General features: G+C 36.3%; 1 protein-coding gene across 3 annotated transcripts in view; it reads right to left on the bottom strand.

Moving 5' to 3' along the window:
• LOC134529402 (ataxin-2 homolog) overlaps positions 1-15,182 on the bottom strand; it is a 258,555-nt gene that overhangs the window by 165,352 nt on the left and 78,021 nt on the right. For all 3 annotated transcript variants that reach the window (XM_063363436.1, XM_063363435.1, XM_063363437.1), the window contains one exon: positions 6,618-7,147. In XM_063363436.1, coding sequence (XP_063219506.1) covers positions 6,618-7,147 — 530 coding nt within the window. The remainder of the gene's footprint in view (positions 1-6,617; positions 7,148-15,182) is intronic.

The following is a 15,182-nucleotide window of genomic DNA, read 5'->3' as shown; positions in this document are numbered from 1 at the left end:
GGAACATTCTGGAGCCAGTGATCTGTTGATAAACTGCACGACGAGATGGGTAGTTCTTGAAAAGACTGTAAAGTGCTCTAAGAAACTCATTAAGTTGCCAACCAACTTTTGCATGAGCTGTTTTGTATGCACCATTTACAATGTGCAATGAACAGGTGCCTAAGTCCAAGATTTCTTTTTCGCTGTCAAGAGTACATCTCATGTAACTTTTCAGGTCGGAAATCAGTTTCAAATTAACATTGGGTCCATCAGTTGCAATTTGCACCAAGCCTCCTAGAGACAGGTCAGCTTCTCCAATGCATACAATAAGATTATTGAGCAAATCTGCAGGTTTTGAATGCTCCAGGAAAGCAGATGTCAGATATTTTGTACAAACACAACTGTTTTCTGCATCCCAATACTTTACAACAATGTCCATTTGCCCCTTTTGGCAAACATCGTTTAAACTTTCGTCAATTGACAAAGCATAAAATGGGCTTTTCTGAACACTATGTGACACACATTTCGCAAAATGGGGTCCAAGTCCATATGTTATGCTGTATGCAATTTTATCCTTATGAATTTTCATTTTAGAGGCTAGAGAGCTATCTGGGAACATAATGGGAAACAGCTTCACTGCTAATTCTCCCGAGCGGGATGAAGCATGTGTGAAAACACAGTGAGTTGCCCACACAATCTCTGCTTTTGTCACACTGTCATTAACTAGGAAAGTTGACAGCCTTGATGGTTCAGCAGTATGTTCTTGGCTAGAAGCAGACGTGCTAGGCTTAGGTTCTGGCAAAGATGGACTGGGTGTATTAGCCTGAGGAACACTCATGGAAGGCCCGTCAGTATCCATGGGTATAGCTCTGAAGGAAGACAGAGTTTTTTGTTTTCCAGATTTCAGGCAACTGGAAAATTCACTATGCTTCTTGCCTTTCTCGTGGCTTTTTATTGCATTCACACCAGAGTGGGACACATCAATTTGTTTTTTACAAAGAGAACAAAAACCAAAAAATTTATCTTTGCCTTTTCTCAGCCAAGTTCTCCATCCTTCTTCTTCCAACCACATCTCTTGGAAGTGGCACTTACCCGGCATCTTGTAAAAAAACTGTTACACAAACACTTCATTCATTAAAAAAAACTGTCAACATAGTGAACCGTGGGGCAGTCTACAACTATTGAGCCTTGTGGGCAGTTAAAACAGATTGGCCTACATGAAAATATACACACTTAACCAACTCACTGTAATTTTAATAAAAAATAAATTACCGATTGTTAATTAGTGAGAATGGGGCCCATTTCTACTTCTTTCACAAAGAAATATCATTACAAAAAACGCCGGCCGTTTACTAATTGTAAATAATGCGTCATAAAACGTAGCGGCCACGAAATCAAAAAAAAATAAACTTAACCTCCCCAAACTGTTGTACGCCGGCATATTATTAATTATAAATTATGTTTGGCTGAAACATAATAAACTATAACTGCAAGGACACCAAAAAATACCGTCCGCGAATAATCCAAACAAACGCAGTTGTTTCATGTGAGAGCAAAGCATATAACATATTGCCAACATTGATCGAAGCGTAGGTGAAAGTGAGAACCAGTCTAGCAGTTACAGCGTCATTATTTAAAAAAAAAAAACATATTCCTACATACAAAACCTTACATCCTCACTGAATAAAAAAAAGGGCGGAAACTATATATCTGTTCCTTAAATAAATAATTAACAACGCAACAGCTTTCGAAGTGTGCTTGTCAGCCCTGGGCGTCCCACGATACTCGCACGTGGTACAAACACGATTATTATCCTACACTTAATGTTTGGGTTTGCTCTTGTTGGTAAGATATATGGTCCCATTGTACTAGTACATACACAATAGTTCTCATACGTTTGTTACATCATGTAATCGATCGGTATTCTTTTCTCCTCGCTTGCACTTGACAAAGAAAAAACACTACGGACGGCGCAGTGAGATAGATAGCGAGAAAGATGGATATTTCAGCCGTTATCTCTATCGAAGGGAGGGCAAGTAAACAGGTGTTCCAGAGGTTTTTGCGAGTTACATCACATTTATGTTCTCCACAAAAAAAAATCGGTGCCCTCTTTCCAAACTTCGTGACTTTTCGGTGACTTCCGTGACCCAACCCCAAATTCCATGACTTTTCCATGACTTCCGTGACTTCCGTGACTTCCGTGACCAGTAGACACCCTGAATTATAAATAAGTTTGGTGTATTTGGTATTAGATATATCAAATTACATTTTCACTTTAAAAACGCAATAAACAAGATACTCGGCTAAAGGAAATGTGCATATTTGAAAAAAAGCTAATGCTTTTACTGAAGTCCAGCCAAAAGTGTGATAATTTTGCCGCACAGAAACATGATATTTAAGATTTACAGAGCCAAATATTGCTCAACTAATCTTCAAGAATAATTGCTATCATACAAACTGCTATGCTAAAAAAATCTCATTGATACACAGAGCAGCTTTGTTTACTACTTACTACAAATTGCTATTGCTTATTGACACTGTAGCATTTGTGGTAAAAATATAACACTGAATATGATTTTTCAGCAATGTTTATTATTTATTTCGAAGGCAATTAAAAAAATTAACAGATTAGCATTAAATTACGCAGTGCTGTTAAAAGTAGGTATTACAAGAAAAGCAGGCCGCACATACATCAGGTCTGACAACATTATACAAGAAGTACGAACATTTGAGCACGGGCCTTTAAGTCACATGTAAATTTTGAATTCCCATGGTAATGTGGTCTGGCATGTACGTCATACACGATTAACCAATAACAAAAATATAGCGGGATAAAATGACCTGGTTATATAGACCTTGATCGATGACCGAAATATTATCACTAACTTTCTGCCTTTGCCCAAACAAAAAAAAATTTAAGAACTCCATTAGTGTAGATATTTTTGTATTCATGAACACTCAAGTATAATTTGGCAGTTGGTATTATTATTTCTGAAATATAAAAAAATTAAATTTAAAATACGTACAATGTTTTTAATTGCGTGTTTTTAGGATAAAGACAAATCCAGTCCCGTAAATCAAAATACATTTTTTGAGTTATTTTACAAAACATATTGTTCACACTAAATATTTTTCAGTTGACATTATCAAGTTATTCGCAACACAGATATGGGTAGTAAATCTTTCTAAAAGAAAATATATTATATTTGAATATAAATTCATATACAAATGTTTTGTGCACGCCATATCTCGTGTACAGATAACACTGCTGCCATCTAGCAACGGGTAAATGAGTCAACTGCACGCCCTTAGCGGATACTTTTCCGAATGGATAGTTTTCAGGATTATTATGAGATGTGCAACAGCGGCGAAAACGGGAATGGTAACCATTCAGGCTGCGGGCATTTTTCAGGATTTTTAAAGTAAGTGCATTGTCAAATAAACCCGGAATGGTAACCATTCACACTGCGGGAACTTTTCAGTATTTTTAAATTAAGTGCATTGGCAAGGAAAACCGGAATGGTAACCATTCAGGATTTTAGGAGCTACTTTTATATCTGCGCACACAAAACTGGAATGGTTACCATTCCGACAGCGGATACTTTTCCGTATTTTGCAGACGAACACGGAAAACTATCCAATCCGGAATGGTAACCATTCACACTGCGGACACTTTTCCGCATTTTTTCTAGCAGCACGTTTGCAGTAAAAGCCGGAATGGTAACCATTCATACAGTGGATACTTTTCAGGATTTGCAATTATACGATATTTGGGAGTAAATACTGAATGGTAACCATTCCGGATTGCTCTGAGCACATGAGGATGTATAATTTACGGAATTGTAACCATTCCGATTGGATACTTTTCAGTCGCCCCCTTTTATATCTGCGCACACAAAACTGGAATGGTTACCATTCCGACAGCGGATACTTTTCCGTATTTTGCAGACGAACACGGAAAATTATCCAATCCGGAATGGTAACCATTCACACTGCGGACACTTTTCCGGATTTTTTCTAGCAGCACATTTGCAGTAAAAGCCGGAATGGTAACCATTCATACAGTGGATACTTTTCAGGATTTGCAATTATACGATATTTGGCAGTAAATACTGAATGGTAACCATTCCGGATTGCTCTGGGCACATGAGGATGTATAATTTACGGAATGGTAACCATTCCGATTGGATACATTTCAGCCCCCCCGACTCCCATGAGGAAAAATCAATAATTATTTTAGTTTTTTTAAGATTTTGTGAAAGTTAAAGGAAGTAAATTGAAAGTTGTGATGTCCTCTGAGTTTTTGAGAAGAATTATGAAGGTCAGTCAAAGACTACTGACTAGCTGCTTGTTAAATATTGATTTAGTAACATGAAAGACTGAGTAATTGTAAATTTAATAACACATATTAAAATAATATAAATTTTTATTGCCATAAAATTTAAGATATTATTTATTAATTTTAATCTCTTGAAATTAGTTTGACTTCCACAATGACACTTCTGTACATGATGGAAACCCAGGTGACGAGCTCACAAAGTCTTTACCTCTTGCACGAGTGCTGTTGAGTTACGTTCCCCCCAAAATATTTAAGTCATAATATTATTTATTTCCCCAGCCTTCGATGAATTCCTTATCTCCATTACAATATATTTACCAAAATGGCGTAGTTTGAAATAATTCTGAAAGTATAAGTTCTACCAACTACTAAATTGAAAATAATTTTTAATGTAATGCCCATGTATTGGTATTAGACCAAAATTCATTCTGGAATTTGTTAATGAATTATGTTGCATTACTTTACCCCAAAGCTGTACACCAGACATTAACTGTATAAAAAACAAGTCCATTAATTTATTCATGCTTGGTACATCATCTAAGCTTTGATCAAAATGTTAACATGCCACAATTTAAACATCCAGATATGACTTTAAAAAAAATTAGACTAGCATATGTGCCGAAGAAAAATTTATACTGCTGTCTACGTCAATAATATTCGAATCCCTAACTTCCAAAAGAGCTTGCTTTATGATTGACGAGTAAAACTCAAAAATTATGAAACAAAGTTTGATATTTGTTGCTATGGTTAATTCTGTGGGAAAGTCAACATTGTGTCATCCTAGAATATATACAAGGATTGATTGAAAAGTAATGCTTCAACTGCTATAACTTTTTTTACTTGTAACCAGATTTTTACAGATGTACTTGAAAGCTACACATGTCTTCTGTGTAATGCACTAGTTTCTATTCCTTTCCAAACACTTGCCCCAATGCGTGACTAGTCGGGCAAACCTGTACGAGAAGAATTCATGTGGTAGTTGTCAACAAATGGCTTGAATGGCAGCTTTCACCTTGTTATAAGAGTGAAAGTGATGTTCCTTAAGGTGCTCTTTCATCTTTGAGAGGTGAAAGTTGCAACCCCCTTGTAGTGTTGCAGAAGAGAGTCCAAATCCTTCCGGACGGAGCGCAATTATGCGTGAAGCTTCTTCAACATTGCCGCATAACATTATGAGTTTATCATGATTCCCTTTTGCAAGAAGTAAATAAAAATAAAAAACCTTGAAAAAAAAGTCACTATGACATTCTCCGCAGATGGGACAACCTTGAATACTTCTTCTTGGGACGTAGCGATGTACTATGATGATACTCCGAATGTTGTTTGTTCTCAGGTTCAAATTGATGATTCCATGATTCATCCCTGTGAGAATTCGCTAGGAAATTTTCAGTTCTGTGGTGATTTGATGCTGTTAGATTCAATGGTTAATGAAGATCATTTCATTGACATGATTTCAATGCTCGCTATCTGATGCGGTGTGAGGTCATCCACTACAGGATTGATCAAACACGCTAAAAGTTGCCAGATTTGCTTCTTTCAACTTCCTGGCCCACAATCTCACCGTAACGATGTCAACAATAGTTTTGCCATAAACATCTGTCACTCAACGATGAATTTGGATAGGTTCGCGAACCGCAACGGTCAAAAACTCATCGACACCTATCTGCTTCAACTTCATTGCCATGTGGGATGCAATTTTCTTCAGTTTTCAACAGACCAACAACCCCCTGGAGGAAATTAAATAAGAACATTGCACAGAGGACACATGCAGTTTTTAGATATGACAAGAATTTGGAAAATCGGGTTAAAAATATCAATTTTATGGCCGTGGAGGTATTAGTTTTCAATCAAGTCTCATAATTGAGACACAAAACCATATTTTAAGTAGAAATCCCCTTCGGAAATATTTTTTCTTAAAATAAACCAAATATTTATGTAGGCCTATTTGGAACACTCTTATTTATCATGACAATATCAATTTTTAAAAAGTCTATGAAATTTAGGGAAACTAAATACAGTAAACAACCTGCCTTATAACCAATATTTAAAAAAAACTTTACATTTCATACATGTATTCAAACTATTTTTTAAACATTTAAAGGTGTTACATATTTGAAGTTTGACTTTCCTCATGATTTTAAATTGTCATTACAAATTCATAGCCGATATGACCAGACTTCATGTGAAACAAAGTCACACAAAAAATGATTGTTTATCAAGTACAAAAATGCACGATTTACTGCACTGTATGTAGTTCAGATAAATACTCAAAGTTAAGCTAGAGAAATAAGCAACAGCTCACCAGATCTCAACTGAGGATGTTCTGTCCCATTGACATTAGGCTCCAGCTGTACATGCTGTGAAGGCTGCGGGGGGCAGGGTGGTGTCTGAGGTGGGTGGCTGACATGAGCCACATCCACCTGTCTTACAGGAGCAGAGGCTGCCTGCGATGGAGACATCTGTGGCGGAGGCAGGGCAAACGCGGAAGTGTGGTGATAACTGGAGCTGCTCACGGTGCTGCTGTAACTCTTCACTACCGGCGGGGAGCTCTTCTGCTGTGTCGCAGCTAAAGACGAAGGCGGAGTCGAAGATCGCGGGGGTGAAGACGATTGCACGAGTCTGCCTGACGATTGGGCAGTCTTTCTTTTGGGAGGTGGAACGTACTTAACTGAGTCACTGCTCGTTGCTGCCTGACTAACTGGCAGGTGAGAGGGGCGCACTACTGCTGCAAAACGTTCCTCCTCATCACCGTCTTCCAACTCCATTCGAGCTTTGTAAGTGGGGTTACTTTCGATCTCACTTGCTATTTTGGCAGCTTTAGCTTCTGCATCCCTGAAATAACCAATAACGAAACACATATAAATGACAACTTTGTACTTAATATTTGGTATTATGCCACCACAGCAGCATAAATTCTGTATGGATAGTTGAGCTGTGACACAAAAAGCATATCTATGTTTAGTTTTCTACTACCCTATTTTAGACACATTGAATGCACTGTATCCGTATGCTTAGCATATTACTTCTGATTTTGATAACATTTCTATTTAAAAATTATATCAGTACACAACAGTTTTAATAGAGACTTAGATGATCGGATGTTACACTGTCAACATAGTTAGGTGTCTGCATTAGCACATTTACAAAACTTACTTTACTAAACACATTTAAAACTTAGTTAATTTTTTTGTAATTCATAACACAGGAGATATACAACCAAATATCCACCTGTTTAACCAAATACCTGACATTTAGTTCTAAAGGTACGAATTTTTGGAATTGAGGAAGTCAATTTAGAATATAATTTAGCACACTTAAAGTTAGACAGAACCTCACATTATTTAATAGTTACTACAAACCAACCTATTTTTATCTATATTTATACAGATACCAAAAATTAACCTTACTTGCTACATTGGTATTAATTACTGCCTTTTTGTAACACGTGCCTTTTTGTATTATATGCAACCAAATGATTTAAGGGTGGTATGAGTTAAAATACTGTTATCTACAACATCCATTTGAACAATGAGTACATTTAACGATGACAATTTTTGGCACTCAATTTTTCAGTATCATTCATTCATTTCCCTTGAAACATTCACAAAACTTCTACTGATTTACAAGTACAGTAATACATTAGGTGTTATTTCTATGCAAATGGATAAACCCCATGACTTAAAAAGTTAAATAATTTTGTCAGGGTGTCAACAATCATCAATGAAAATCTTGTCCATCATCTTTAATAAAACAGTTTTAATCAATTACAAACACAAGTTGTCAGCACCGAGAAAGAAATTTTGCTGATACTAGCGGGTTTATTCTGATTTACTTTTAAAGGAGTTTCTGATCGTAAAATGATGATTATCAGACAATATCACATGTTTGGTATTTTATGTTTTTGTGATGTCTCGATTCTTGGTGGCCTCGATCAGGAGAACCCGACAGCTACTAGACAGTCAGAACCTGACTTCACGATCAGCAACTCACTTTCAACCATGGCAGTTTGGAAGCATGGTAGCAACAGTTGCATATATAAACTTGATATTCACACATCCACTGTTTAGGCACTAGTTACATTATTCCTAAAGTAATTTAAATACAATTATGTAATTCTTGCTTAATTATTCTAGTATAAAATGACTTAGTATGATAAAATTCTGTCATTTCATTCATGTAAGGTAGTAATGACAGTCTGTTAGGTCATGGAACTTCAACTCAGAGAAAAAAGGTTTAGGAAATCATCTCTCCCCAACACAATTTTTTTTTCAAATTAAGTATATTTCATTGTTGTTAAAAAAATTTTTAAAGATGTCTAGACAATAAAGTGTTAATTGACTTGATGTAAGCTTTTGGACATATGCCATTGCTAAGCTTAGCAATGGCATATGTCCAAAAGCTTACATCAAGTCATGCACTCCCATTGCACAAATCTTTCAAAGATAATAAAGTGTAAATTGTTTAGTGATATTATTTTTGTATTTAATATGATAATTAATACTTTCAAGAATTATATTTTTAAATATTCTTTCTTGTTTTAAACCGGGTGGAAGCCCAATCGCAAGTGTAACTAACAAACAAAAAAACAACTTTGCTCTAAAGACGTCCTTTTTAATCAAACAAATAAAGAACCAATAAGTTAAAAGGTTTTATTTTGTCTGGCAAGATTACTGGAGACTGCAATGATAAAGTAAGGAGAGACAAACAAAACTCTATGGTTTATTCTATGGCCTCATGTTATAAAAAGCCAACAAAATTTGTTTCAGTTTTTATTGTTGTGGACAAAAATGGATACTAAATCACTTTGATGAATTAAATGAAAAAATAAGTAAATAAATTAATTAATTAATTAATTGTTGGAGAACCAAAACCAAAATAATCCCATGAAGCAGAATACCACGCCCTGCAGTCACCCTAAACACTGACCTAAATCTACTTACAGTAAATTCACTTTACTATAATATATAACTAAATTTATAAATTCAGAGTAGGCTTGATAATATGGGCATGATTATTTTTGGTTAATCAGGATTACATTTTCAAGTTTCAAAATCTTATTCTGTGTGTTTCAAAGCTTAAACTACTATTTTGCCAAGTAGCCTTAAAAACACTGTTGAACCTTAATGCCATTCAGTCATATATAAATGATAGCTAAGGGCTCTGCTACCAAATTTTTTTTCCTTTTTTTTCTTTATGACATTCATCCTGCGAAGATCATCTCTTGTAAAAAATTTGAGATTATTTGGACAAAATGTTTTCAAATAAATGGCTATCAAAGTTACTTTTTTTTTTTGTTTTTTCCATTTTGGATCCTACAAATCATGAACATGAGATATGATATGTTGAAATTTGGCATAGATGAAGTATGTTAGGTAATCTATTGCCCGCATTAGTTGAAGTTGCTCATAAATTGGTATGAAATAAGTGTGCAGGCATGTTATAAAGTAATTTTTCATTAGACTGTAAAAATGTTATGGTTATAGCTGTATGAAATTGTGAATATGCACGAAGCACATTTGGATTTTATTTTATTATTCATGTTTCTCAATGTTGGATTGTAATAAAATTGCAGCAGATTTGTAGGATCCAAGCAGTGCATGTATTTTTTGAGCCTAGCATTCTGAGAATACATCGGACGCAGCCCGGACCAATCCCGGTGTCAGGGTGTATGGTGTTATCACGTCTACAGCCAGCGAAACTCGGCATGGTGTGGCTTCCTCATGCGCACAGCTGCCGCGCTGCTAGCTGGTATACGAGCCCAGCCCATAGCTTCACTCATGCGGGGAGCTACCATCTCTCAATGGGCAACGACTAAATGAGCCACAAACTGGTGTTCCCCCCCCCCCCCCTGCATTTTAGTATAAATTACGTTATTTTGTTTCCAAATGGCCCCTAAAAAAATTGTCAATGGTAGACTTTATACAAAAAAAAAACAATGTGAGAAAAAAAATTTGGGTGCATGTACTTATATATGTGAGTTAGAACTTGTACTTACTTGGTGTGATAAAAAACTAACTATAATTCTGTCTGCAAATAATTAATAGAAGGGTCATTTCCATGGAAAATCACCCAATTTCACTTAATTTGGTTGCTGACTCATTTTTAAAAAATTTGAAATTTTGTCACATAAAAAGTACACATTCCAACAGTGCAAACCTGAAGGTAATGATTTTTATCTGCCACCATTTTGATTTTACAGACCAAAATGGCCACTGACATGTACCATAATTTACATTTTCAAGCCTTTATGTTTTCTTTAATATCTTAATATCAATAAAAGATACGAAGACATGTGCAATGTCATTGCAAAGAGGAGACTTAGGACTATTAATAATGCAACTAAAAATAAACCAAATGTTGTATTACATGTCTTCATTTATAGACATGAAAGTTGACCTTGGAACAGACTTTTTGTTAATTTTCAACTGCTCCTACGTTCTTTCAAAATTCAACACCATGAAACCTTGAGGCAAGTAAGTCTAAATTGAGTACTTGGCAATGATATATTGTCAAAAGAATTTACTCAATCCCTTCTTGTTAAAAAAAATTCCTAAAGTTTGTGATTTTGGAAAAAAAAACTCACGAGAAGCATCAACCAGAGGAAGGGAGGGAGAAGGAATTCCCCACTCATTAAGCAACGGGTGGACCAGGTGTCGCCCCAGGAACGGCAAGGAAGGAGGATACCCAGTGGCGCCATGTTCCGCCGAATTAAAGCCAAGATTAATCAAATCGATATCCTCGTCCCAGCGTGTGTGATCTGAGTTGTAAAAGATAGTTAAACAAGCTTTCAAATTACGGTTGAACCGCTCAACCATGTTTCCCTTAGGATAATACGGGGAACTAAATATAGGGCGTATAGACCATTTAAAACACATGTTTTTATACAATCCTGAGCGAAAACATTTGGCATTGTCTGACGTAAGAAAGGCGGGAGCCCCAAACAACTTCCAAATCTGTTCAGTCAGGGCTCTGACCACTGATACAGCTTTCAAATTTTTTTAAAGGCAAGAGAAAAACAAATTTCGTGAAAACATCTAACAAAATTAGAATACAGACGTTGCCCTTTCTGGACCTAACTAGCGGCCCAAATATGTCCACATGCACCGTATGCCACGGTATCTCAGGTAAATTTGCAGCATACTGCCCCACATTAGTTTGATGCGCTGGTTTACATAACTGACACACTACGCATTGCTCAACATATTTGTTTACATCCGCAATAAGCGAGGGCCAAGCAAAATGTACAGAAATCTTTTTTAACGTTTTTCCTCTGCCTAAATGCCCTCCAAAGACAGATGAATGAAAATATTTCAAAACCAGGGATCGCACGGAGTCGGGCACCACCACTTTCCTAGCTCAGGGTTAACAGCAGTCGTGTGTGTAACTTTTACATAACCGTGTAATGTCCTATGTTTCATGTTTTATCAAACAGACAGTTTTTACCGTGACATCCATCACAGACGTGACGTTTCAGACAGACTACCTTCTTGCACTATAACCCGTCATCACCTTTGCATTCCATCTGTCATAACAATGCCAACTTCTTCTTATAATAATCAAAACCAGGGATCGCACGGAGTCGGGCACCACCACTTTCCTAGCTCAGGGTTAACCATCAGTCCAGCTTTCCTCAGCTTTCTGAATTTTGAATTTCTTTCCTCCGCGCACACACCTCACGTGAGCGAAGCTTGTTCGTTTCCCGGGCATTGATTACGCATGTGTCCAGGTTTGCTACACCGGAAACATAGCCTTTTCTCTGACGTCAGCACCGGAAACGTACAATCGATTGTACTATTACCATATTTACAACTATTAGCGCATCTCATACTAGAAGTACTAGCTACTGCCGCAACGGGTATACAGGACTTTGAGGCTTCACGACCCGCATCGTGTAGCTTCGGCCCTGAGGACACAGAGAAAGTGTGCAACCTATTTGACAACTGCGCGATCGGTTCGGCCACCACCCGCGCTGAGCTACAGGGAGCAAATTTCGACTGGTACTCTTTCGTGGCTATTAGTCTGTTTTCTATTTCACTCGCCAAGGACCGCAACTGTGCATATGAGGACGGGGCGGAGACAAAACTGCAATGTTGCAATGTTAAAGGAGACAAGTTCCCCACAATAATGTCTACTAAGGTTTTCTCTGACAAACCTGTGGCTAAAACTGCGGAATAATCAATAACAGAGTTGATGAAAGCTACCATGGGTTCGTCCAGCTTCTGAAAACGTAAAACTAAATAATTCTTACATTTCTCTCTAATACGAGGAGGACAAGCATAATCTCGTACAGCGTTCGTAAAATCTTCAAATTTTCCCTGTTGTTTGATCACCTCACACAGGATATGTAGAAACTGATCCGTACATTTGGTCAGTAAGGAGTAAACAAAATCTGCTTCGCACACCAGCTGCAATTCAAGCAACTTTCCGGCAGCTATGAGAAAATCTAACACCTTCCGAGGGTCTACCGAGTCAAGCGTAGGCAGAGCTTGCAATGATTTCATAAAAAGTTTCATATTTAAGGATGGATGGATGGAGGGACTCACGGATGATGCTTCCGGTTGAGTCGCCGATGCATAATTAATTGTAAGGTTAAACAGGTGCACATGTTCGAGAACGTAGCTAACTCTGTGTGGTGTACGTGGTTGTCTGCGACATACACGCTGTCTGTGTAACCTTGAACCTAAAGAGATGGCAAACGTATTTAGTAACGTCTTATTGAAATGAAATTTACAGAGCAGTATTAGGTTGCACGCGAGTTGTGACTTTTGTATAAACATGTAACTTTGTTATTACTTTTTTGTGCAAAAATATGTAACCAAGTTTATGTAGTGAATGTGAAAATGTCATTGAATGTGCTAAAGAGATAAAAACCACACAAGTGTAAAATAAACGATCATGTTTAAAAATATTTTGATTTTCTTTCAGAACATACAGGGTTACACAGTATGAAACTAGCGTCGTGAGGGCTTATTTTTAAGATCGCTGGTTTCAAGCTGTAAAAAGATGGTAAATGCAAAACTTCTGAAAATTTGGCAAAACATTGCCATGATAACCCTTAACATGCCATTCAAATATTTTTTTTTTTAAATTTGTTTATTCTCTGCAGCAGACTAAAAATGCAAAAAAAATGGTATTATATTCAAGTCACATTAAATTGTTATTACACTACCTAGTAATTTATTTGTCACATATTTGGCATAAATGTGCCTCTAATTGCCAACACATATTATATTGCTATACTTCTTAAAGACATTGCTAGATAGCTTTGTGTACTCACATTATGAGCATGACTGTATGCTGATCTGAGCAGGTTAGAACAGGAACTGACTGGCATGCCAGTGTCAGTCTGGAAGTAGACCATGCCTGTGCAGATGTAGCTTAGGCTCTAAGTGTTCAGTGTTTGTGGTTTTAAGTGGTTTGTAGTCGGTAAGTGATTTAATTCACACCATGGCGTATGTAAGTTAGCTATTTATTTAAAGTTAATTTTTATGGACATTATTTATAATGGAGTGATCGGTAGGAACTTTCTCGAATGAACCTTGTCATAAGACTGCTTATGGGGAGTCTAAAATAATCAGACAGATAAATGAATTTGAAGAGGATGACAAGTTAATGCTTCAAGTAAGACTTTAATACCAAAAACATTGATTATGTTTGTGATTATCATAGCGCAAAAATGCTGCAAAAGTATAATCAATTATATGGAAATTGTTATTCAGATCCATTGCTCATACATTAAAAATGTATTAGAAAATCTCTTAGAGAAATAACTATTGAAAAATATAAAATGAAGCTTAAGTGAAAAACAGAAAATTTATTCCAGAGAAATCTCTATGTTCAGACTGTTGGAAAAGAATATCTGATCTTAGTTGTGCAAGTGACACCAGTGATTTAGATTATGAACCCAAATCACAAACAATATAAAATGTAACTGTAGCTTGTTAGTTGTTAGGCCAGTATCCACTGAAGGTAGCCAAGTTGAGTTCAGATAAAAGAATGACTGTCATTACAAGAAAAGTCGAGAAAGTATCAAAGAGCTTAGGAAAGAAATTGTCAACGTCTTTTGATGTACCTTATGTTGAAGAAGATTTATTTGGGGAGGTGGTTAATTTGTATGAGTACAGTATTGTAATGAAACAAGCTACGTCAGTAAAGGACAAAATCAAAATATTAAGTTTATTACCTTCAAGCTGGAGTAAACAAAAGGTTATGGCTAAGTTTTGTGTGAAAGAATACTTGGTCAAGAGTACAAGAAAACTAGTAAAGAAGTAGGGAATATTACCTGAAAAAAGTAATAAAAAAACCTTTTTTAAAACTGTCTCACAAACAGTCATTAAATTCTATGAAAATGATAACAGCAGGAAATGTCCAGGTAAGAAAGATTTTGTAAGTGTAAGGACAGAAGATGGAACCAAAATCCACAAGCACAAGCAACTGATTCTGTGTAATTTGAAAGAATTGTACAGTAAATTCAAATCAGTACACCCTTCTTTATTTGTAGGTTTTTCACAATTTTCACAACTTCGACCAAAATGGTGTACCCTAGCAGGGCCTTAAGGAACTCACAATGTGCGTGTGTGCATGAGCCATCAAAATGTCAAACTAATGGTCAGTGCTGTAAGAAGTAGTTATTTCAGTCACAAAGAACTCCTACAATTACTCACATGTGATCTAAACAATGAAAAGTATATGTTCAATAAGTGTGAGTTCTGTCTAACTGGAAAAGAAGTCAAACAAGTTTTGTGCAAAAATGAAGAGGAGGCAGAAGATGAAGATGATGATATTGCTGATTACTGTGAAAATGAAATAAATAATCATCAGTGGGTTACTGTAGAACTTATAAAAGTGTGCTAGCCATACAATGAAT

The sequence above is a fragment of the Bacillus rossius genome, chromosome 2 (genome assembly GCF_032445375.1).
Source record: "Bacillus rossius redtenbacheri isolate Brsri chromosome 2, Brsri_v3, whole genome shotgun sequence".
NCBI lineage: Eukaryota > Metazoa > Arthropoda > Insecta > Phasmatodea > Bacillidae > Bacillus > Bacillus rossius.
The sequence above is the reverse complement of the archived record's forward strand: the minus strand, read 5'-3'. Positions and strand labels throughout refer to the sequence as shown.